This window comes from Hippopotamus amphibius, chromosome 17 (assembly GCF_030028045.1).
Source record: "Hippopotamus amphibius kiboko isolate mHipAmp2 chromosome 17, mHipAmp2.hap2, whole genome shotgun sequence".
In the NCBI taxonomy this organism is placed as follows: Eukaryota; Metazoa; Chordata; class Mammalia; order Artiodactyla; family Hippopotamidae; genus Hippopotamus; species Hippopotamus amphibius.
The window spans coordinates 9,033,100-9,055,567 of record NC_080202.1 but is presented as its reverse complement, the minus strand read 5'-3'; the positions used below and the strand labels follow the sequence as shown (position 1 = coordinate 9,055,567).

At 56.0% G+C, this 22,468-nt stretch overlaps 1 protein-coding gene across 6 annotated transcripts; it reads right to left on the bottom strand.

The window, feature by feature from the left end:
• Window positions 1–500: 500 nt before the first annotated feature.
• Window positions 501–22,293, bottom strand: DLG4 (discs large MAGUK scaffold protein 4). 6 transcript variants are annotated; one of them, XM_057714196.1, is made up of 20 exons: window positions 22,144–22,293; window positions 14,452–14,616; window positions 11,010–11,063; window positions 10,815–10,874; window positions 10,481–10,605; window positions 10,213–10,382; window positions 9,975–10,111; window positions 9,682–9,826; window positions 6,462–6,757; window positions 6,234–6,336; window positions 5,981–6,095; window positions 4,431–4,607; window positions 4,113–4,149; window positions 3,992–4,019; window positions 3,814–3,861; window positions 3,637–3,738; window positions 3,120–3,292; window positions 2,080–2,189; window positions 1,454–1,545; window positions 501–1,245 (listed from the first exon to the last, which is right to left on the bottom strand). In XM_057714196.1, the coding sequence occupies exons 1-20, from the start codon at window positions 22,171–22,173 to the stop codon at window positions 1,139–1,141; spliced, it is 2,274 nt and encodes a 757-aa protein (XP_057570179.1). In that variant the 5' UTR covers window positions 22,174–22,293; the 3' UTR covers window positions 501–1,138. The 6 variants fall into 6 exon arrangements, with proteins under 6 accessions (XP_057570179.1, XP_057570180.1, XP_057570181.1 ...); XM_057714197.1 differs by having other exon boundaries at window positions 10,815–10,865; XM_057714198.1 differs by having other exon boundaries at window positions 14,551–14,616.
• Between the last annotated feature and the right edge of the window lie 175 nt (window positions 22,294–22,468).

Below are 22,468 nucleotides of genomic sequence, written 5' to 3'. Positions count from 1 at the left end.
CGACAGGACTGAGACAGCCCAGGGGAGTGGTCAGGGCTGGGCTACATTTGCAGGTCCTCTTTCTGGGTTTGTCAGTGACCTTGGACTGAGCTCCAGCCCCGCCCCTCCCCCAGGCCCATTCTTCACTAACGACTCTGGAGCCTTGAGGTGCAGGTTCCTCCAAGGCCCCTTTCTGGCCACTCTATCCTGCCTCGGGGTGGGGGGGTGGGGGGGGAAGGGGGGTGGTAAAGGAAGGATCTGACATTCCCAGACCCATCCCTATGCTCCCACCTGGTCTCCCTCCTCACCCGGGTCCCCAAATAACCAGGCCACACACCAGGTTTCAAGTATCTGTCTCTTCCTTTCACTCTCTCAAAAGAAAAAATAAATAAATTGCAGAAGGCGGCAGCATTTCCAGTCTTCCCCTGGCTCCCGGATACCCGACTCCCAACCCTGCCCCCCCACCCTCCCTCCCACATTCCCACTCCCTAGACCCATCCCTCCCCGTTCCCCCAAAAAAAAATTCCCAGAAAAAAAAAAAAGCCACAGTTAGACCTTCCACTCATGCAAACCAGCAAAGAAAAAAGGTGGGGGGCATGTGGAAGGCAGGGGGCCCACAGTAGAGTCCCCCTACTTATCCCCCCAAAAACCACCTTTGAGAAGAAAAAAAATGGAAAAAAATAAATGAGAAATCAAGGGACATGGGGGGCAGGGGTGACCCCAGACCCTGCCTCGGGAGAGCGAGAGCGCGGAGGCCTGTAGCCCTGCATCCCTGCAGCGGGGTGCTCCTTGAGGGGGCCCTGACTTCTGGAATGTGTGTGGGAGAAGATGGGAGAGGGCAGGTGGCCCCCGGTGGGTCTGTGTGTGCGTTGGGGGCGGGCAGGGGCGAGGGGTCCTAAGGAGCTGGGGCTCAAGATCAGGAGCCCGGAGCTCCCCCCCACCAGGCCCCAGGTTCCTGGGGTTCAGGAGCCCAGTTCTGGGGTGCGGGAATACATGCAGAGGAGTGTCCCCCCTCCAGTGGGCTGGATCCAGTTAGAAAGGAAATAAATAAGAATGGGTGGGAGGGAGGCTGGGGGAGCGAAGGGCTTGGGCAATTCAGTCCAGACCAGGGGCCCGGGCGACGGAGGCGGGGCGAGTCCAGGCCAAGCCAGGGCAGGAATCAGAGTCTCTCTCGGGCTGGGACCCAGATGTAGGGGCCTGAGAGGTCCTCGATGACGCGCTTCACCTTGTGGTAGATCTCCTCAAAGCTGTCGCCCTCCACGATGGCTGGGGGTTGGCAGGGAGCGGGGAGTCAGGCCCAGAGGAAGGGGCCCCCTTTCCCAATTCTCCCATCCGTGTGCCATGGGGCTGCACCCACCCAGAGGCGTGGCCTCTTTCTAAACCGCCCGCCCAGTGGGGGCCCCTTTCGTGAATCGGAGCCAAAGGTGTCTGGAGTGGCGGCCGCAGGCTGGCTGCAGCCTCGCCGCAGCCTCACCTGAGAAGCACTCTGTGAACTCCTGCTCCAGCTTGGTGGCTCTGTCGAAGGCTTTGCGGGCTTGCTCCTCTGTGATCCGCTTATTAATCTCTCTGTGGAGAGTGAGAGACACACAGGCCTGAGGGTGGGTCCTGCCCTGCCTTTTAACTCCTCCATCCAGGGATGCGAAGTTGCAACCAGTATTTTCTTATTTGGAGTGCGAAGCAAAAAATACAATCCCTAACATCCTCTGGGGCCACAGGTGGGCCCCTCCCCACACCCCACCCCAGATGGGTGTGGCCACTCCAGGGACCTCACCAGAGCCTCATCCTGCCAGCCTGGCAGCCCCAGTGAAGGGATTCAGACCCTAACTCCCAACAGCCCCGAGGCCCTGGCTCCGCCCAGCAGGTGTGTGCCGCAGGGGTTGCTGGGAGTTGTAGTCCTGCCTAGCCCAGGGCAGGAGAGGAGGGAAGAGGCCTGGGATTCCCTGCATCCTCTAGGTCCCAGCTCTAGGTGCAGATTCTCCTCAAGGGCTGCTGGAGCTGTTGTCCAGTGTTCTGAGGGGAGAGTTCAACACACAGGCCTTCTGAGGCCCAGGGCCACAGGTGTGGGGGAGCAGAGGGGGAGCCCCTTGGGACCGTACTCACAGCACATTCTCCAGGGAGCGGGGGCGGATGAAGATGGCGATAGGGTGCAGGTGGGCCGCCTGCAGCCGCCGCACGGCATTGGCCGAGACATCGAGGATGCAGTGCTTCCCCTGGGGGCGGGCAGGGTGGGCGGAGGGGGACCGACAGGTGGCGGCAAAGGACAGACAGAGGTGCCAGGGCAGGACACAGTATGTGGAAAGGTGGGAAACAGGGGATTGGCCAAAAGGGAAGTGACATGGATGCGGAAAGACAAGTGAGCAGAAAGAGTGGAGGCAGGAAGGGTATGGACAGACAGAGCGAAAGACAGAGAGAAAAAGGTGAGGGGCAGACAGAGAGCAAGGGAGGTGCCAGCACAGGAGGGAGGGAGTGGGGGGAATGGAGGAAGGGGTGAGGAACAAAAAGATGGGGCAGAGCAAGGCGGGGGGGGGGGGGGGCGGAGTTGGACAGGTGGGGCGAGGAAGCAAAGAAAGAGGAGAAAGGAAGTAGGATAGAGGGAGGAGGGAGGGGAGGACGGACAGAGGACAGACAGATGGAAGGAACAAGGAGAGACAGATGGGAGGGAGGACAGGCAGATGGAGAAAGGAGCCATGGAGGGAGAGGGCAGGGTGGGGGCAGCAGGGAGAAGGTGGCGGCAGAGGAGTGGGAGAGGGGAGTGGAGACCCCAGGAACAGGCGAGGGGATGAGGGAGAGGGCCAAAGGGGAGCGGACAGAAAGGAGGGACCGAGTTGGGGGAGGCAGAGCCCCCGAGGGCAAGGCCACAGGGAGAGAGGTGAAACGGGGCAAGGAGGAGGGCAGGGGAGGAGAGGGGACAGATGGCAGCGCAGAGTTTGGGGTCAGGGACCGAGGGAGGGAGGGAGGTGGGGCAGCGCGGCACAGGAGAGCAGGCAGCCAGACAGAGTTGCCCAAGAGGAGGAGGAGGTGGAGGAGCCGAGTGCAGACCCAGCAGGGAAAGAGACAGAGAGAGAGACAGAGTTAGAGAGAGCTGGAGGGAGGCCATGGGGGGTGGGGGAGGAGGAAGAGGACGGGGCCGCGGCTCCTACCTGCTCGGCCACCTCGCGCACGGACTGGACGCTGGTTCCATACAGGTGGCTGTTGTACTGGCCGGCCTCGATGAACTTGTGCGCCTGAATGTCCTTCTCCATTTTCTCCCGGGACGACACAAAGTGGTAATCCCGGCCATCGATCTCATACTCCCGCTTAGGCCGTGTGGTATCTGCCAGGAAGTCACCCCACCCCCCAAAGATCTAACCACCATCCCTCCAGCTGAAACCCTGCCCACCGCGACCCCTCCGTCCCAAGTACCCAGCTGTTCCTTCAGGGAGGGGGGCTGCTGGGGAGACTGAGACCGAGGAGGGGCAGAGCCGCCTGCCCCAGCAGCCCTGGGTCCTCCAAGTCCCTGGCCTGGGACGGCCACGGAGGAACCTGAGGGTGGCGGAGAAGCACCCTTCTCTGAGGATCCCCGTGTCCGGCTGCACCCCAACGCGCAGGAGCAGCTCTGCCTGTGACCCCTTGGGCCCTGCCCCCACCCCGCACCCCCAGCCGAGGCCCCGCACTCACGGGGAACACAGGATCCGAACTTGTCGGGGAACTCGGAGAGCAGGTCGTCGTTGGCGCGGTCCTTGGCGGGCCCGAGGATGATGATGGGGCGAGCGTAGTGCACTGAGGAGAGAGCTGGGGTCAGGCGGGGGCAGAGCCCGGCGCAGGACGGGCTGGGCCCCGGGCCGCGGGACTCACCTTCCATCTGCGTCACTGTCTCGTAGCTCAGAACCGAGTCTTCTCGACCTGGGGGGAGGCAGGGCGTCTGCAAGGGGCTCGGCGGCAGGGGACTCACGGCCCCACGCCGCCGCCTCGCGGACTCAAGAGAGGCTCAGAGCCCCTCTCACGTCAGGTCTTCCCAGCTGACCCTGCCTACCCTGCGATCCAGAGCTGGAGCCCCAGTCCTAGGAAGAAAGAGCAGGCCACGCGGTTGGTCAAGAGTCCAGCCCCGCGAGCCTCCCACCCTTCCACCCAAGCGCACGGCCGCCTCTGCCTACCTTGGCCTTTAATCTTGACCACTCCCGTCGTTCAACCCTGCGGGGTACGTGGAGAGATGCTGGGGGTTGCAGGGAAATGCCCAGGGAGGGGCCCTAAGGCCCCGCCCCCAGGCCAGCTGAGAACCCCATCTCCCAGCAGCCCCTGGGCCCCATGCTCCTAAATGAGGTGTTTGCCCCAAGGGCTCATGCGAGTCACGGTGCCCAGGAAGGCCCAGCAGACAGAGTCCCAGGAAGTCAGAGGCCGCACCCATGCCCTCCCTACTGGCTGCACAACCTGGGGACCTTGCGAGCTTCAGTGCCTAAGGCAGGAAGGCTCACCGCCGTTTGCTGGGGATAAAGCCGATGTCATCGGTCTCGCTGTCAGAGTGGACCCGCCGCGCCTGCCACCACTCCTCATCACTGGCGTCGATGACATGCAGCACGTCCCCAAAGCGGAAGCTCAGGGCCTGGCTCAGGAAGCCGCAGTCCTTGGTCTTGTCGTAGTCAAACAGGGCCCTGGAGGGCAGGCGGCCTTTGGTCAGAGCCTGGTGAGGACTCCGGTCCCTGAGACCCAGCCTTAGAGGTTCTGCCCAGGGGTCTACAGACAGGCACGGCCTCTGAGGGCTCTCCCACAGGTGCTGTGGATCCTGTGCGGGGACCAAAAGCTCTACCAAAACTCATCATCGCCACAACTATGAACGGTCATTCAGTCCACACTGTGTCAGGGATCAGTCAAGCTATGGATTCAGTGCAATTTCTAGAGTAAGATCTAGAACAGCTCCCTCCCAAGAAAGCAGCAGCCACATGCACGCACCTCACAGCCACACTCACAGGGGTAACCTGGAATCACACTCATTAGGGGGAGAAAAAAGATCACTCTTTGCAAACGCTGGATACCCTCAGCAGCATGAAATTCCTGTAAGTCACAAGCCCTGGGGCCAGAACAAGGGAAAGAATGACCACAGAGACAGCAGAGACGCCGAGCACGGCACTCCGGCCAGGAAGACAGGAAGGGACTTCAGGATCGTCCAACATCATCTGGGAGTCAGAATTAAGCAGCCCCTGGAAGCCAACTGGACCCCGCAGGGAGGGAAGGGCCACGTGAGGCTCCGGATTAAGCCAGGCGTCTGGGCGGATGGCGTGGCCACTCAGGGAGCGAGAACACTGACTGGGAAGGACGGAGAACACGCGTGCACGGCAGAAAGCGCTGAGCTCAGTCTGGGACGTGTTGAGTGTGAGTGCCTGTGGGACATCCCCATGGATGTGTCCAGAAAGCAGATGGCCAGAACTGCAGGTCTGGGCCTTGGGGAAGAGGTCAGGCCAGAGCTGACAGCTCTGAGAAACATCTGCAGAGCAAGCGGCAGGTGAGGCCGTGTGAGTGGAAGGGAGCCCAGAGGAAAAGAAGGGAAGAAGCATCAGACACAGCGCCTACGCCTGGGGAGGACAAGAAAGAGGAGCCAATGGGAGGAGGCCTGAGAAGGTAGCAAAATGCCACTGGAGAGGGAGAAGGGACGGGCTGGAGAGGGCGTCTGGACCGCGTTACCCCAGGCGCCTGGGTAGGCTGCAGCAATATTCCAAAAGCCGAGAGGCCCCTCCCCCGCTCTGCCAGGCATGAACCTTTGGGTTACCAGAGTGTGGGGCAGCTGGGGGTCCCAGGGGAGGTGCCAGGGTGACCAAGGGCTAGTGGCAGTAGCGATCACTGAGGCCGAGGCTGTTTTCCAACCGCTATGGAGTATTTCAGCAGTGCGTGAACACCAGCTGAGCAGCGGACCCAGGTGGGGGGCGGGAGCCAGGCGGGGGGCGGGAGCCAGGCAGGGTTCGTGGGGAGAGCTGGCCGCGCGATGAGGGGGCACAGAATGAAGAGGAGGCCAGCCCAGGAAGCATCCAACCTGATGTAGAAACCCCTTTTGGGGTTGCTCCGCAGGGAAGCAGTCCCTGAGCCCAGGCTGCTGTTCATGAGCTGTTCCCGAAGGTCATGGATCTTGGCCTCAAACCGGCTGTACTCTGAGGACGGACAAGAAGGTTCCTGAGTTCTGGCCCCATCCTACTGCCACCCTCCCTCGCCCCTCCCCCACCCCGCTGAAGCCAGGAGCTGAGGAGACAGCTCTGAGCCCACACGAAGGGGAGCTCCAGGCCCAGTACCTTCCGGTTTATACTGAGCGATGATCGTGACTGTCTGCCCCGCATTCTTCAGGGCAATGGCAGCCTGCTCGTGGCTGGCATTGCGGAGGTCAACACCATTGACCTAGAGAGAGCAGGAGAGGCGGAGTCGCTGGAGATGGGGGCCAGGCTCCAGCCTACAGGAGCCCCAGCCCGAGAGCGAGCGCTGGGCTCTGCCCCGAGGGGAGGGCAAGGGTGGCCTTCCCTCACCGAGAGGATCTGGTCCCCCTTCCGCAGCTCCCCGCTGAGGTCCGCAGGGCCCCCGGCCAGGATGAAGGAGATGAAGATGCCTTCCCCATCCTCGCCACCCACGATGTTGAAGCCCAGGCCCGTGGAGCCCCGGTGGATGACGATCCGCCTCGGTTCTCGGGGGATGTCTTCCTCCCCGAGCAGGTCCTTGGCCACTGGGGAGTAGCGCCGAGGGGAGGTGGGGGTCATGGCTGTGGGGTAGTCGGTGCCCAGGTAGCTGCTGTGACTTATCTCGTTGTCCAGGTGCTGGGAATAAGCTGGGGGAAGACAGGGGCGAAAGGATGAGATGGAAGTGCATGGAGGGAAGCAGCGCCCACCACCCTGCCTCCTCCCGAGGGAACCAGCAGTGCCAGACTCAGGGGAAGTTACTGTGCCAGAGAAATGAGGCTGGGGTGGTAAAGGGAACATCAGGTCACAGCAATGTCGGGGGCAGGAACTCGTAGGTGACAGTAGGGGTTGGTGCTCCTAGGGGCCAGTGGATCTGAAGAGCACGTGACCTCGGTATGCCAGGGATCGTGGAGCCAAGGGAAATATTAACACCAGGCTTTTGGGATTTTCGTTCGGTTGTAGCATCTCTCAAATCTCTTTATCTATAAAATTCCTCTCCCTTTTTTTTTCCCTCTTGGCCATTCATTTGTTGAAAACACAAGGTCACTTGTCTAGCAGAATTTCCCACATTCTATTAGGGAAATTCCAATAGGTAAAACACGGCTTGCATCCCTGTCCCTGGGATGCTAACCTGTGCCTCTGCCCTGTATCTCCTGCACACTGGTCATCCATAAAGAGACTCAGGTTCAATTTTTGGCAAGAATTATTTCATACCTAGTGCTGCGTACTTTCTGCATCACAACAGATGCAACAATGTCCGGTTATCTTTTTTTAAAGTAAGACGAGTCCATTATAAAGCTCCCCATCAGCCTTTCACCTTAAGAGTTTTAGCAGGCCACTGATGTTCACCGCCTGGTCCTGACAGTTCGCTGGGGACAGCAAAATAGCACCAATATTCTATTTTTTTTTTTTTGAGGGAGGAACATTTATTAGTGAGAATTCGTCTATAAAAAAGAATGTTCCCATATCAACCATTTGGTTACTCTAAGGTGCAGTTTGTACGGGAAGGGAGAATAAATGCTTGACTCTTTCCCTCTATTTGCCAGTTTTCAGAATGAATGAGTTAGTTCCCTAGCATCCTCCAAAGGGACCCAATTGTTTTGAGGTATCATTATAATCCTGTGGATTTTAACATATTTCATGAGTTTGGGTTGAATGGCCAGTTTCAATTTGGCTTCTGTGCCTTTGACATGACCCTTGGATATCCTCCTTGCTTTCTAGCATGAAAGATGTTACAAGCTCATCTTGCACATCTCTTGCTCAAGATTTGGAATTCACCCTTTCTCCAAGGAGCCAAGGTTCCTTATGGTAGGTTACAGTGTTTAGAAACAAGGCCCTGTGATTTTAATATGGTCTTACAGTATGATTTCAGATTTGGAAGGAGCAGTCACATCTCGTTATTCTTCTCCAAACATTTCTTAGCTATTCTCCCAAATGTATTTTTCCAGTTGGGGGATGGGGGAGACATATTCTGATGAGGATTGCATAAAATGTAGAGATTAACTTGGAGAGGATTGAGATCTTTAGCATATTATGTTTTTTTGCACCAGGAAACATGACGTAACACTCCAATTCTTCAGTCTTCCTTTACATCCTTCAGTAAAGTTTCATTATTTTCTTCATGTAAATTTTACACACTTCTTGTCAAGCTTATTTTTCTAAGAATTTTATAGAGCTTTTTTCCTATGGCAAAAGGAATCTTTTTACCCATTAGATTTTCTTCTGGCTGGGAAGTTACTAATTCTTGTTTTTTATCTTACATATGGCCACATTCTTAACCCTACACATTATTTCTAAGCTCTTCAGTTAATTCACTTAGATTTTAATCTAGATGCACAAAAGTATAATTTACAAATAAGGATAAGTTTGTTTCTCCCCTTTCAAATGTAACATCTGTTCACTCTTTTTCTCTTGCTACGCTGCCCGAAATCTCTAAAGCAGTGATTCTCAAGCAGGGGACATTTGACAATGTCTAAAGACATTTTCGATTGTTCTCACTGGTGGGGAGGAATACCACTGTCATCTGATAGACAGAGGCCAGGGCTATTAAGCATCCCACAGGGCACAGAAGAACCCCTCCACAACAAAGAATTATCAAGAACAAAAAAGTCAATAGTCCCAACACTGCGAAACCCTGATCTACAGCACTGTGGAATAACAGCAGCAGGAAGAGGCATCCTTGCCTAGTTCCTAACTTAATGTACACACTGCTAGGATTTTATCATTAAAATGTGTTCACTATTAGTTTCTGATACCTATTCTTTAATCACCTTAAGGAAAATTCCTCTGTTCCTAGTATACTAAGTTTCCCTCTGAAAATAGGATGTTGAATTTCATCAAATGCCTTTCCCACATTTATTTAACTTTGAAATGAACTTACCCTTTTTCTCCCTTAACTTTTTAATACAATGAATCATACTAAGAGGTTTCATAATATGGAACCACCTTTAATTCCCTGAAACAAACCCTACTTTGTGACAATGTTATTCCCTTAATATGCGGTTGTATTTGTCTTGCAACTATGTTATTAGAAACTTTTACATCTCTGTTCAGAAGCAAAAATTAGCCTACACTATCCTTCTTTTTCTCCTTTTTTTTTTTTTTTTTTTTTTGGCTGCCCCACGCAGCTTGTGGGATCTCAGTTCCCTGACCAGAGATTTAACCCTGGCCCACAGCAGTGAAAGCCTGGAATCCCAACCACTAGATCACCAGGGAACTCCCTACTTTCTTTCTTTTATATTATCTTTGTGACCATTTTCAAATGCCCTTATAAAATGAAATGTGAAATGTTTTATCTTTTCCTATACTCAGAAAGAGCATAAGAATTAGCTATTCCATGAAGGATTTGATAAAATTAGCCATAAAACCATCTGGGCCTTGTGCCTTCTGGTGAAGGGACTACTGACAACCTTTTCTAGTTCTCTGATGGTGACCGATTTTCCAACTATTCTCCAACCACAGGAAGAGGTTGTGGCCAGTTCAGGGGAAGTATCTGAAGAGGAATGGTCACCGGGGATGTCATGGGGTGACTGAGGTGGGGCATGGGCAGCTCTGGGGTTTGGAGGGCTCTCACAGGTTGTGATGTCTGGGGGAGCATAGCTGTCACTCAGGTAGGCATTGCTGGGCTTGGCCACCTTTAGGTAGACAACATCATACGTGTTCTTCAGGGCTGCCACCGCATCCTCATGCATGACGTCCTCCAGCCCCACACTGTTGACCTGGGGTCAAGGGAAGCAGAGCTCAGACAGAACCAGAAACACCCTCAAGACAGATGCACTGAGGGTGAGCCAATAAGGAAGCCTGGGCCTGCACATGGCCAACAGGCAAGACCGAAGTGTGGGCTAGAAAAGTGATGGGGGTCCTCACCGCCAGGATCTTGTCTCCAATCTGCAACCTCCCATCCTTGTGGGCAGCACCCCCTTCAATAATCTTGGTTACATAGATGCTATTATCTCCGGGAATGTGCTGGTTCCCTACGCCTCCGGCGATGCTGAAGCCAAGACCTGAACAGAGGGGAGAGCAGAGGTGGATGCCCAGGTACCTGAGGAGCAGGCCTTGGGGCCGGGGACAGTGGGATGGGAGTGGAGACATAACGGGTAACTACCTTTAGGCCCCTTGATGAGCTTGATCTCCATGAGCTTCTCAGCTGGGGGCTTCCGGCGCATGACGTAGAGGCGGACAATGGAGCCCGCCTCTTTGAGGGCCTCCACTGCGGCTGAGTGGGTCACCTCCCGTACATCCACTTCATTTACAAACAAGATGCTGTCGTTGACCCTGAGGGCAGCAAAGTGGGCCTGAGCCAGGAGCTTCCTGCTGCCCTGGCCCTCCCTTTCAAGGGAACCAGCCTCCTAATTCCTGTCTCCTCTGCCCACCTGAGACGGCCATCCTGAGCCGCAGCCCCACCGGGAATGATCTTGGTGATGAAAATGGATGGGTCGTCACCGATGTGTGGGTTATCAGTGCCACCTGCGATGCTGAAGCCCAGACCTGAGTTACCCTGGGCAGAAGGAGGGGAAAAGGGTCAGCTCCCCTCACCGACCACTCTAGACAGGGTGAGAGGGGACAGGAGTGGGTCAGGGAGCTGTGACCAGAGCAGGAAGGGACAGGGTTAAGAGGCTGGCCACTGAGACAACATGGGCACAGAGAGAAGCACAGACAGGGAGTGGGTGGGGGCGGGGAGGACCTCAGATGGAGGTGCCTGCTCACCCTTTCCAACGTGATCTCCTCGTATTCCATTTCCCCCTCCGTCCCGTTCACCTGCAACTCCAGCACGGGCCAGAAACACAAAAGCAGTGAGACAGACTTCCTACCTGAGAATCTGGCCCTACCCTGTTGCTGGGATCCAGGCCTCCCTCTCTCCCTCCTCCTTTCTGTAATGGCCCCAAAATCTAAACAACTCACATATCCCGGGGCTTCTAGGGTATCTGTGTTGACAATCACAGGGGGAGAATTGGCCTGTGAGGGGAAAAAGGAAACGAAAAGCTGCCTGAGCTCTGGATCAAGAGGGAGCCCGTAACCAAGAGACCCACCAGCCTGGCTACCCTCTCAGCCTCTTAACCAGCAGGCTCTGCTACCCTTGACTCCCTGAAGGACCCAGCCTCAATCCATGTTACATACACACCCGTGCACGTGCAGGACCCAGCTCTGCCCAGCCCAGGCCCCCTGCATGTAGAAGGAGGTGTCTGAGAAGCAGAAAGGGAGAGACAGCCAGATGGGGGAGCAGCAGATGGTAAAGAGTGGGGGGGGGGGGCCAACTGGGGGGGAAGCTTCTCACCGGATGTAACACCACAGAGTGTTACATGCCTTATGTGCTACACACACACCACAGGGCTTCTGTCCACAGGGTCCTGCTCCCCCTTCCTGCCCCCATCCCTGTCCCTATCCGCCCACATACACCCAGATACCTTCAAAACCCTCCCTCGGATTTGCCCCTCATTTTCACACATATCTGCCCTAAACCCCGGGTCCCGGGAATCCGGGGTTCCCCCAGATGCAGGCCCCACCCTCCCTCTTGCCCACCCACCATTCAATCTACTCCTTCCTCTAGGGACCCTGTTGCCTAGCAACTGTATCTAAGCACAGCCAAGGCCTGGGGGGACCCACCTCCTGGAGGCCCTGTCGCCAGGACAACGGGAGGGGGAGATGGGGCGTGGCCTAAGGTCGACCAGATTCCCAAAGGCAGAAGCTATCCTCTAGCTCCGCCTCTCCTGCCCTGGGCCCCACCCCCCCCACCCCCGCCCCGTTAGCCCGGCGGAAAGAAGTCCAGGCTGAAGAGGTTTGAGGGCGCAGCGCATCCTGAATAACCTCTCTTTCTCCCTCTTCTACGCCCCTCACCCTACGCAGTGCAAAGAACGTCAGGAAAGGGGAGTGGTGAAAGACATCCGGGTCCTGTCTTCTCATCTACTCTCCGCCCCGCCACCCCACTTCCTCCGGGAAAGGGAAAGGGTTAAAGTGGGGTGTGCCCAGGTCCCTGACGTCAGTCGCCTCGACGCAGCAGGGTCTCTAGACTCCAGGGCGGGGCCCGCTTTAGGCCTGTCCTAGGGGCTTCCCCAATTGCCAGGGCAACGGAAGCCACGTTTCCATGGCAATGGGGGAAGGCGGCCAAAAGCCTCCTTCCGGGGTCCCCAACCTATCTCCTCCTTAAACAAATATTTATTTGGAGCCTACCAAGCGCGAGGCACTCATCACGGATTCCCCAGACTCCTCGCTCTCTCCTTCCAAAGGGGTCCCTCCTCTCTCCTACTGCTATTTGTCAATACTATACATTTTCAAGCTCTATAGTAGATTTCATACCCATAAATCTATTAACAGCATCCTCCGACCCTTCAAATCTCAACAGATGCTACTGTCCAACCAATAGCCACTGACTGCCGAAATCTCATCCGCACGTCCATCCCCTATCCCACAGCCTATCCTCAGTAGCTATCCCCATCCTTATCCTAGAATTTCCTTTCCCAGGCCCCATCTTTTATCCACAACTACCTTTATCGGTGTCCCCTCCCTCTCTCTACCCCACCATCTCCATCTACATCCATCTACATCTCTGCCTCACCCTTCAATTTCCATCTTCCAACCCCAGCCTCCATTCTCCATCCGCTTCCCTGTCCCTATCCTCCCCTCCAGCCCCATCCCTAATCAGCCTCCTGCTCTAACCCTCCACCCTAATTTCTGATTCCCCAGAGAGATCAGCACCACTCTCCCTTACTTCATCCTCAAACCCTCAAGATTCTACGCCCAAATCACAATCCTTCATTCTCAACCCACTCCCCGTCGCCTCTGAAAATTGAGGCTTTTCCTGTGCCCCAGCTCAAGGCTTGTCGTGAGACCCCCCTCCCATGCTCACAGCCTCCAGCATGCTCTCCTTTCACCTTCCTCGGCTTCCTGGGCTCAGATTCCAAATCTCCCTAGCTCTGTACTAACTACCATCTTCTCTCCTCTTCTCCTTCCCCAGGGGCTTAATGGCCCTATCTTGGGGGGAAAAAAGCATTCCTAGTCTTCTTTCCTTCCTTCCTTGCAGCACCTAGAGTTTCACAGGAATCCCCTCCACCATCTCCTCATCTCCAGGGCCTTCTTTTTCTCCCTCTCAATCAGTTCAACCTGCTGCCCTGATTTCACATTCTCATCCTTGTCTGTCTCTGGGCCCAGGACCTCTTACCCTTCTGTTGTGTCTCCACTCTGCTACCTGCCTGAGAATGAATGGTCTTTCTTCCCTCTCCAATTCCTCTCCTACCACCTCCTTCTCACCCCAGAACCTACTGCTGCCCCCTCTCTACCTCCTCATCCCTAGGCTCAGAAACCTCCTCCCCATCTTCTTGGTGAACCTCCCCTTTCCCAGGGCATCCCATAAGTCCTAGAATCTCACTCCTGACCCCACAATGTTCGCCTGGTACACTCCATCCCCCAGCCAGTGCCCCCAGAAGAGGAGATTGAGGGGGAAGAAGATGGGAAGTGGCCTGGAAAATGGAAGGTCTCAGAAACAAGGCCTCCCCAGGACTGTAGAAGGGAAAACATACTGTGAGCACAGAAGAGAAGGGGAAACAGGTGGTGGTGAATAATAATGGGGGGACACAAGAAGTGCAAAAAGAAATCTGGGTGGAGGTGAGAGCCCAAGAGGAGGAGAGACAGGAGGCAGAGGAGGAAAGGAGAGAGTGATGAGTAGGGAAGGGGGTAGGTGGGCGAGGGGAGCCAGCTGACCGAGTGAGAGTGAGAGGACTGATGAGGCCAAAGAGGGCCTGGGCTGGGTGGGGATCAGGGAGAGGGAGAAGGAGAGTGCGTGGGAGGAAGAGAGAGACAGCATCCAGAACCAGCCAGCCAGCCAGCCAGCAGGGAGGGAAAGGCAGCGAGGAGGAAAGGGCGCACAGGAGGGGTGCAAAGGCCGGAGCAGGGGACAGAGGCAGAAAGGCATGGGTGACTAGAAGTCTCGGGCCAGACAGATGGAAAGGGCTGGAGTGCCAGGCCCAGAGGCCGGAAGTGGGGGGAGGAGGCGGCAAAGGGACAAGAGCAAATGAGGGCAGCAGGAGCTCTGCACAGAGCCCTGGACGCAGGAAATGGAAACGGAGCTGGGGGGTGTGAAGGAATGAAGAGGGCCTGGGCGAAGGGAGCATCCTGGGGGATGCACACATCTCAACACACACCCCTGGCTGTAAACTCTGCGCCCACTCCCACTCGCCTGGCCTCTGTTTCTCCTCTTTGGGACCCGGGTGTTTTCAACGCCCCAGATGCCCCCTCCCCCGGCCCCAGCCTCCCCCCAGCCTACGGCTCTCGCCCTACCGGGCCTTGGGGGTAGTTGTAGCTCCGAGGCTCCGAGGGCCACACTGGGGAGGGGGCCGCCTGAGTCTCCTACCTTGAGGGGGGAGAAGTGGGCGTGGCCCACGACCCCTTGGACGGCCTCGAGGTGGGACAAGTTCCTCTCCGCCACGTGCACCAGCTCGGGGGCGTTTACCTGGTTGGGGAGGTGGGCCGGGCTGTGCTCCAGAGGGGGCGTGTCTTCATCTTGGTAGCGGTATTTCTGGGGATGGGGACGGAGGCGTCACAGGGGCCAGCCCAGCGCCTCGGGCTCCAGGCTGCCCGCCCCGGCGCGCCTCCTCTTCCCCTCGCCAGTGCAGTGCGGAAGGCCCTGGGGCCTGACCAGCTCCTCCCCCTCCCTGTCCTCCAGCCCATTGGCTCCCCTCTCTCCACCCTCCCCGCAGCCCCCTCTCCCGCCAGGGCCTCGGCACCTCTCCTCTCTTCCCAAATCCCTGCCCCATCCCCCAGCTCCTCCAACTCCCAGCCTAGGACCCCGGCCTTCTTCCCGGCACACTCTGGCTTCCGTTTCTTCACCCCTTTCCCACTGCTCCAGCCCCTCTGACACGTGCACCTCCGTTCTCTACATCCATCCCCAGCGTCTTTGCTTCCCTCATCAGCTTCCTCACCCCCACCCCCCGACTTCTTCTTTGCCTTAATCCCACTCCCCATGTTGTAACCTCCCTCCTTCCAGTGGCTTCTCCCGCTCTGTACTCCACCCCGCCCCATCCTCCTTGCCTCAATCTCCCCACTGCAGCCTCCAGCCCGGGAGTGAACAGCTTTCCAGCACCTTGCATTCCCCAGGCAGGCACCGCAGTCAAGCCCTTCAACTAGCAGGTACCTGGCATCAGCCCCCCTGGCAGGACAAAGCTAAACCCGTCCAGCTGGCCTCGCTGGTTCCCAGGCCATCGGCAAAGGGGCCTCAGGAGTCTACCCCACCTCTACAAATGCCCACAGCCCAGCCAGCTAATCGGATATACTAGAAGGAAAAGGGGGAGGAAGGGGGGAAAAGAGAGAGTAGGGCTCAGAAGGGGCAGGAATGGGTGCCAGCTTCCAGGTTCGCTGACTGTGGAAGTGGGTAGAGCCTCAGAGTGAATTCCTGGTCCCCCTCCAGCCTCCTGGTGTGAAAGACCCTACCTAACACCTGACTCCCTTCCTAAGTAACCACGTGCCATCTCAAGGGCTTCCTGTGCTAGCTTAATAGGGACACCAGTAAATGAGATTAACTGGGGACTGGAGAGAGGAAAAGGGCAGCTGGAGATAGTAGTGAAGGCCAGTGCCCCTGCCTGGGTCTTCCCACATCTGCCTCTGCCCCCACAGAAGCAAACCCTCCCCAATGCCAGGCTCCATGGAGTGGGGGAGGGGGGGCTACCATATGCAGGGCTCCCTCAGAGACTGGAGAAGACAGAATACACTCCCCAGTACACGTGGGCCAAAAGAAAAGGCAAGATTCCCCCTCTCAAAAAAGTATCTGGGAAGCTGAGAGGACCCCAACATTCGAAGACGAACAGTTACAAGATCACACTGGAGGAGACGTATCAAGGTCAATGCCTGATTCTAGAGTCTGATTCTGAAAATTCTGAGGATAAGGAACCAAGGCTCACATTATAATCCAATGCTGGCCATGGTTAAAGATGAAGGAAGAGAACAGGAAGAGGAAAATGGTACATGGAGACTCTCAAACCCAGGACACGGAGACAGCTGGGACCAGGAGCACTTTGATACTTTTGAAGAGCCTTCAAGAAAGAAAATAGGGACTCATCAAGGTACACTGCCTTCTGGCCTTGGAGAGAGACTTGACTCGGAGACAGACTTGGAGAGAGAATCCTGAGCTCCCTCCAGGTTTCAAAACCACGAACACAAAAAGTGGAGAAGAAGGGAAGTTAAGGGAAGTATAAGCTAAATAATCCTCCTGAAATCTGGGCCCTCCAGGATAACAGAATTTGATGAATTGAAAGAGGCTGTCACTCCACACCCTGAAAAGGTGGTCTTCAGCCTGGACAGTGCAAGACCTGAGGGACAGAGCCCCAGAACTGGAAGGGCCAGGGAGAAAGGGAGGAGGCGCCTGTCCCTTCACTTCACAAGGCCCCCAATTCCCTGCGTGATCCATGAGGCGGGGCCAAAGGTTGCAGCTTCAAGTTTTGGAGTCTGGGGAGGGTTTGAGCCCAGTGCCCCTCCATCTTCACCCCACCTCACATAGAAAATTCCTGAATCCCGATGAATAAATATCAGGGTGCACGTAATGAAAATGGAAGCGTGGAAAGGGACATTTCATTGTTTATTCTAGAGAGAAGAAAGTAAATTTGTAGCACAGTGAGACTGCAGACACCTCTCCCCGCCCCACTCCCATGGGGGGTGTGGGGGGTTGTCTAGGACTGAGGAAAAGGCTCCTCCTGACTGGGAGACGATGTGAGGGAAATGGGGAACAAGGGAAGGTACCAAAGTTCCCAGAATGTGGCCAAAGGAGGTTAGGGCCTGTGTTCAGTCCCTGGACATTTTATCTTCTAAGTAAATGTAGTAAGGAAAAACCTCTGGAGAGGCGGGGGTGAGAGAGAGTCGTTCTGAAACTGCACACTGGGAGGTGAGGGTCGGAGTCAGCACCGCTCATCCCAGATTACAGGACAACTAAAGCAGGACAGGCCAGAAAGGAGGGTCCCCTCTTTGACCCTGCTGGGACTCAGGGCCACGACAGTCCACAGCTCAGATGCTACTGGGACCAAGTCTGAACCCCCACTATATTAAGGCAGAGGATAATTCAAAGGCCTGGGGGTCGCTGTGGTTCGTTCGCCCTTGGCCCCTTCCTCACCGGAGCCCCAGTTGCAAGAGTGACCTGGAACCCAGGCTTGCACCCCTAGAATAGAGGGGTGTGAGTGAAAGTCGATGATCAGAGGAGGGGCGACCCACTGCGCCTGTCCGCGAGACACTGCAACCCAGAGACCCCGCCAAGCAGAAGGAAGAGCAACAGCACTTGAAGCTTGCACCCTGAGATTTAGGGGGTCCGGGAAGAGGGGAGCGGGGCCGGAGCCCGTACCGCGGCACGTACCACGCAGAGGCACATGGAGGCGAATCTGTTCCGAGCCGACATGGAGAAGGGGTGGGGGAGTGAGGGGAGGGGGTGGGTGGGAGAGCAAGGGTCCCGGGATTGGGGGAGGGGGAGGGGCAGAGGGGCGGGGGCTGCGGCGGCCGCGGCGACTGGAGGCTGCGGCCGGAGGGGGGGGACGGCGCCTGCGCAGTGCGGGAGAGCGTCACGATGGGAGCGAGGGGGTGAGGGGAGACCCTCTTAGCCGTCTACTTCCCTGGCTCCAGCTGTTTCTCTGTGGACTTAACCTTCCACAGTATACTCCTATTCCTTTACAAATAGTCACTCCTAAAATTTACCAATTTATCGCTCTGCTTCTCTGGGCCCCCTTATTCTATCTAATCTCCCCCCCCCCCCCGAAAATCACCAGGCCCCTATTAAACAACCTCACTGGGCTCTCAGGGGGCAAGAAAGGAAGCAGCACTTCTCCCTCACTTCAGAAGGACCCCCAGGGGATCTAAACTGCCTCTCACAATCCCCGACCCCCAAAGATTGTTAACGGGAACAACATCCCCACAGATGCCAAGACACCTCCTATTCTAACCAGCAGCAAAGCCCCACATGATGGCCAGACGACGCTTTCTAAGAGCTGAAGGATCACAGATCCTGTTGTGCCCTCAAATTAAACTACCCTTTAAATCATCCCTTTTAAAATTATATCTATATCCCCAATCCACTGACAGAGACCTTAAAATCAGTGCAACTGTTACCCTTGCTCTAACGTAAACATCCGAATAAGCAGTCCTCAAATTCGTTTGGGGTCCCCTGTCCAAATCCTTGAACCTAATGAGATAACTCATGGGTTTCTAATATACCACTCCCCAATGCCACCAGATCCCATTTCAGGGAATACTTAATATAGCTTAAAGCTGACCTTCTAAATTCAATTGCAACCTCTTCAATTTATTACCAAACCTTTAAATTAAGAGATATTTCCCTATTCCTTTTCTTTACCCCTTAAATGCACACATTACTTCCTTTTCTAACTGCCCTCCCCTACATCTCAACATGCCCCCCTCCATGATTCTGAATTTCAACTTTGTTGGAGGATTACTCCCAAATATATCTATCTCCCCCACACCCAAGTCTCAAAAAATATTCACCAAAATAAGATCTGGTCTGCAATTTGCAGTGACCCACAAACCTCCCATAACACCCAAAATGACTCCCTCAGATCTCTTCTATTTTGTCCCAAATTGAACCTGAAAGCATCTCTTCCAAATATTCTCCCATTGAACGCCCACCTTTCCAACTCTTAAAGCCCAGTGAGCAGTCTCCTAAAATCTGCTTCTCTGGCTTTTCTAAAATGCCTACATATGGTAGAGGACGGATTTCCCTAGAACCTGACCCATGCCCCCTCCCTTCCCATAGATTGGAATCTGTTAGATGCGCCCCCAAGATGACCCCCAAGGTCCTAGTTTCATATCTGGATAGAATGCTTGGATCCTCAGAAGGAGCCAGTGCGGAAAAAGCTGAACTCGAAATTCCTTCTAGAAAAGAAAATGCACAGGCCTTAGTTCTCCACCAGTGGGCGCTGTGGCCCATTAAGACCCTTCCCCACCCCCCGTTTCCTTTTTCCCTCCATTTTCCGTTTCCCCGTTGCCTGGCAACGCAGCAATCAAGGACTTTGCTGTCGCCTAGCAACCGTCTCCCTGGAACTTAGAGCTGAGGTAGGAGGTTGTGCTCCGATGAAATCTGAACAGGCCTCCATCTTAGGAAAATTGAGACGTCAGATCGCCCAACCCCCGGATTCTCCTTTCCAAAGACCCCCGCGCCCCGCAGTTTCTTAGACAACAAGCCCCTCAAACCAGGTCTTCTTTCGGCACATGGGACCACGCCACGCCCCTGCCGGGTCAGCCCCGCCCTCATTTCGGGCCTGTTACCCACCCCTAAGGCCCCGCCCCTTTCGTTGCCCGCCTCCCTTGGTAGAGTAAGCCAGACCCCGCCCACCAGCCTCGAGGAGACCACGCCTCCGTCCACTTCCCGCCCGTTCGCTCCCCCGGCCTCGCCCACACTGCCCCTCCGCCACGCCCCAGTCGGCCAATGAATGAGGCCGTTGGCCACACTGCCCCGCCCCCGGCGTCTTAGCTTTGCCCAATAAGGACCACCCGGAGGGTTTAACCGCTTCGCCTCTGGGACTCTGGCCAAATACCCCCGGTCTTTCCCCACTTCCCCCCCTCCCCCACTTGTTCTGCTCCGCCCTCCGCCATCCTCGCCCGGCCCTCAAGTCCGCCACGCAACTTCAGTCGTCGCCGGTTACCATGGCAACGGCGGCAGCAGCGCGGGGAGAAGGGGGAGGGACGGGGGCGGAGTGGGAGAAAGATGCTCAGAGACAGAGAGACCAGCGGAGAGCTAGGCACAGAGTAAGACTAAGTGATCGCTATAAAGGCAGAGTTAGCACAAAGCACAGGGCCTGGCACATGGCAGGCATTCAATAAATGATCCTTAAATTACTGCGGCACAAGTCTAAATATAGGCAATGAAAGATGGAGGCCTCAGACGGAGCTGGGAAGCTCAACAACCGCAAAGCATGAGCACCCTCTACCCCACCCAGCATTTTGGGGGGACAAGTGCCATGTGCCCCCTGCTGGCTCCTCCTAAGCCAACCCTCCGCTGCCCTGGATAGAGATGAACCACAACTCCCAACAGCCCCAGGGGCAACAACCCTCTAACATTGACGGATCTTGTGCCTCAAGGCCTTATGGGACTTGGAGTCCCTGCCATCCCAAGACTGACAAGTTTTCTGGCCAAGGAATGTGGCAAGCCTAGGTCTCCACACCTCTGTAAAACCCAAAAATGCATGATCCTCTCTGCGCAAGACTCTTTCCTTGGGGGATGCTCAACCCTGGGCTTCAGCGAAGAACCAGGATTCTTGAAGGGAGATCAATAAGCCCACCCTCCCAGAATAGCTGCCAATGCAGGCAAGCCCCTCACCCTCGGTCGCATATGTATGTTCACGTGCTGCAAGCAGAGCCCACACATTCCAACTGGCTTTCTGTGTACACCTGCACATAAGGGACCACAGCCAGGGAGCCTAAGGCTAGGGGGCAGGCTAAGGGCAAGAGGCAGGAGGAACTGAGAATCAGACAGACATTAAAGGAGAGCAGGCCAGAGAAACTGAGGCACAAAAAAATCCACTGAAACTACAGGGATGGGAGGAAGAAGCAGTATGGGGCAAAGCCCAAAGCCCACAGACTGGGGGATAAGCAAGTAGCCCTGGAGAGGGGGCGGGGGCTTGGACCTGAAGGTCCTCAGCCCCCAGTCTCCTCCATCCATGCTCACACATGCATGACGCATGTGTAGACGCATGTGTATACACATATGTGAGTTTGTGGCAGGGAACATGTGTGTCCTCAGCTCCCTCCTCTGAGAATCTGCAGTTCCCACTAAATATAACCCCCTCCCCAGCCTGTGACTCACCCAGACCCCGCCTCCCCGGCCCCCACTTCCTGTCCCACCCCCCAACCCCCAGCTGCCTGCCACCCGCCCAAGCCTCCCTCCACACACCAGGCATCCAGCTTTCCAGTCTTCAGAGTCTTCCATCCAGCTTCCCAGAGTCTTACAGCCAAGACCTAGGTATTCTACATCCCACCAGAAGCTTGCTAGTGCTCCCCATCCAAGATCTCCTGCACTTGCCAGGCTCCAACCACAGGGACACCCCTGTACAGATCTTCACTGCTGCCACCCCGGCCCTCCTACACCTTTTCACCCCAGTAACCTTAAATCCAGGTGTCTTCCCCCACGTTGATCCCAAGTGTCAGGGGTAACAGGAACATTCCCCTCCATCTGCTCTTCTCCCTCTTTCTCAACCAGGGGTAGATGCAGTGTGGGAGGAAATGAAGATGTTGGGCACCTGCCTGGGCCACCCCCAAATTTTGCACCATGCACCTGGTGCCCCTCCTCAAATCCCCTCTCCCCAAACCTCTCATCCTTCTCCTCAGGAGCTAGCAACCTCAGTTGCTGCAACCTTCTGCCTCCCAAGGGAGTACCCCAAATCCTAACCTCACCTGGTCCATTCCCTCAGGTGATCCTATGTCAGGCCCCAGCTCTCTGACAACTCCCAACTATCCCCTTTCCACATGACTGAACCCTAAATTAATAGTTCCCTCAAACTGAGAGCACCCCCAAATGGATCTACCATGAGACGCTTCTTTTATAGCCTGAAGGCCCACCTCTTCCCTGCCAGCTGACACCCCCAGACCAGTCAGGTACTCACAATCAGTAACCTTCTACCCTCAAGCCAGGAGCCCCCTGAAATTGGACAAGGCACCTGGAAGCCAGCTTGTCCCCCAGGAGGGAAGAGGACCCCCCCATACACCATGGAGTCCACCTTCTAACATATACCAAGCAGGGCTCCCATGTGAGCCAGGCTTCTCCTTAAATAAGTCTCCCTCCAACATCACTGGTGAACCTCCAAAGCCACCAGATCCCCCAAGTCACAGAATATCCCCAGTTTTCCATTTCTCTATAGGTACAAAGGGATCACTCCAGGGGGCACCTGTGGCCAAACCCAGCATTTTCTCAGATGTGAACCCCAAAACTAAATTATGACCCCCGCGGATACGTCTTCTGATGCTCTCACCCCAGGGCCCCCAGCCGCAGATTAGGCCTGACGAAACCCTCCCCACGAACTCAACCCTCCCCCCAGCTTATAGGCCCCCCCATCATGCTTACCTTGGTTGTCACTATACAGAGACAGTCCATGTTGGGGGGCCTGGCCGCGGCGGCGGGTGAGGGGCTCTGACTTCATCGGAGTTTCGTTCCTCCCCTCCGTGGGTTCTCACCCCTCCCCCCTCCGCACCCCACTTTTGCAGGGGGGGCCAGGATGGGGGGAGGGGTGAGAGGGGAAAGAGGGGGTTGGAGAAGGGAAGGGGAGGGGAGCGTGGGAGGGAGGGAAAGGGGGCCCAAAAAAGGGGTCCCCAATGGAGGGGAGGGGGCTTAGGGAGCACACCCCGATTCTCAGGAGGGGCGGGGGCACCGGGGGCTGGCAGCCCCGGAG

Bases quoted from the DNA above. Each gene is read 5' to 3' on its own strand.
- DLG4 (XM_057714196.1), bottom strand. From the start codon at position 22,173: ATGGACTGTCTCTGTATAGTGACAACCAAG. The intron at 11,064-14,451 runs GTAGGAGACTCA...TTCCCCTCACAG, and splicing joins CCCACTTCTCCCCCCTCAAG to GCCAATTCTCCCCCTGTGAT. The intron at 10,875-11,009 runs GTGAGTTGTTTA...TGGCCCGTGCTG, and splicing joins CCCTAGAAGCCCCGGGATAT to GAGTTGCAGGTGAACGGGAC.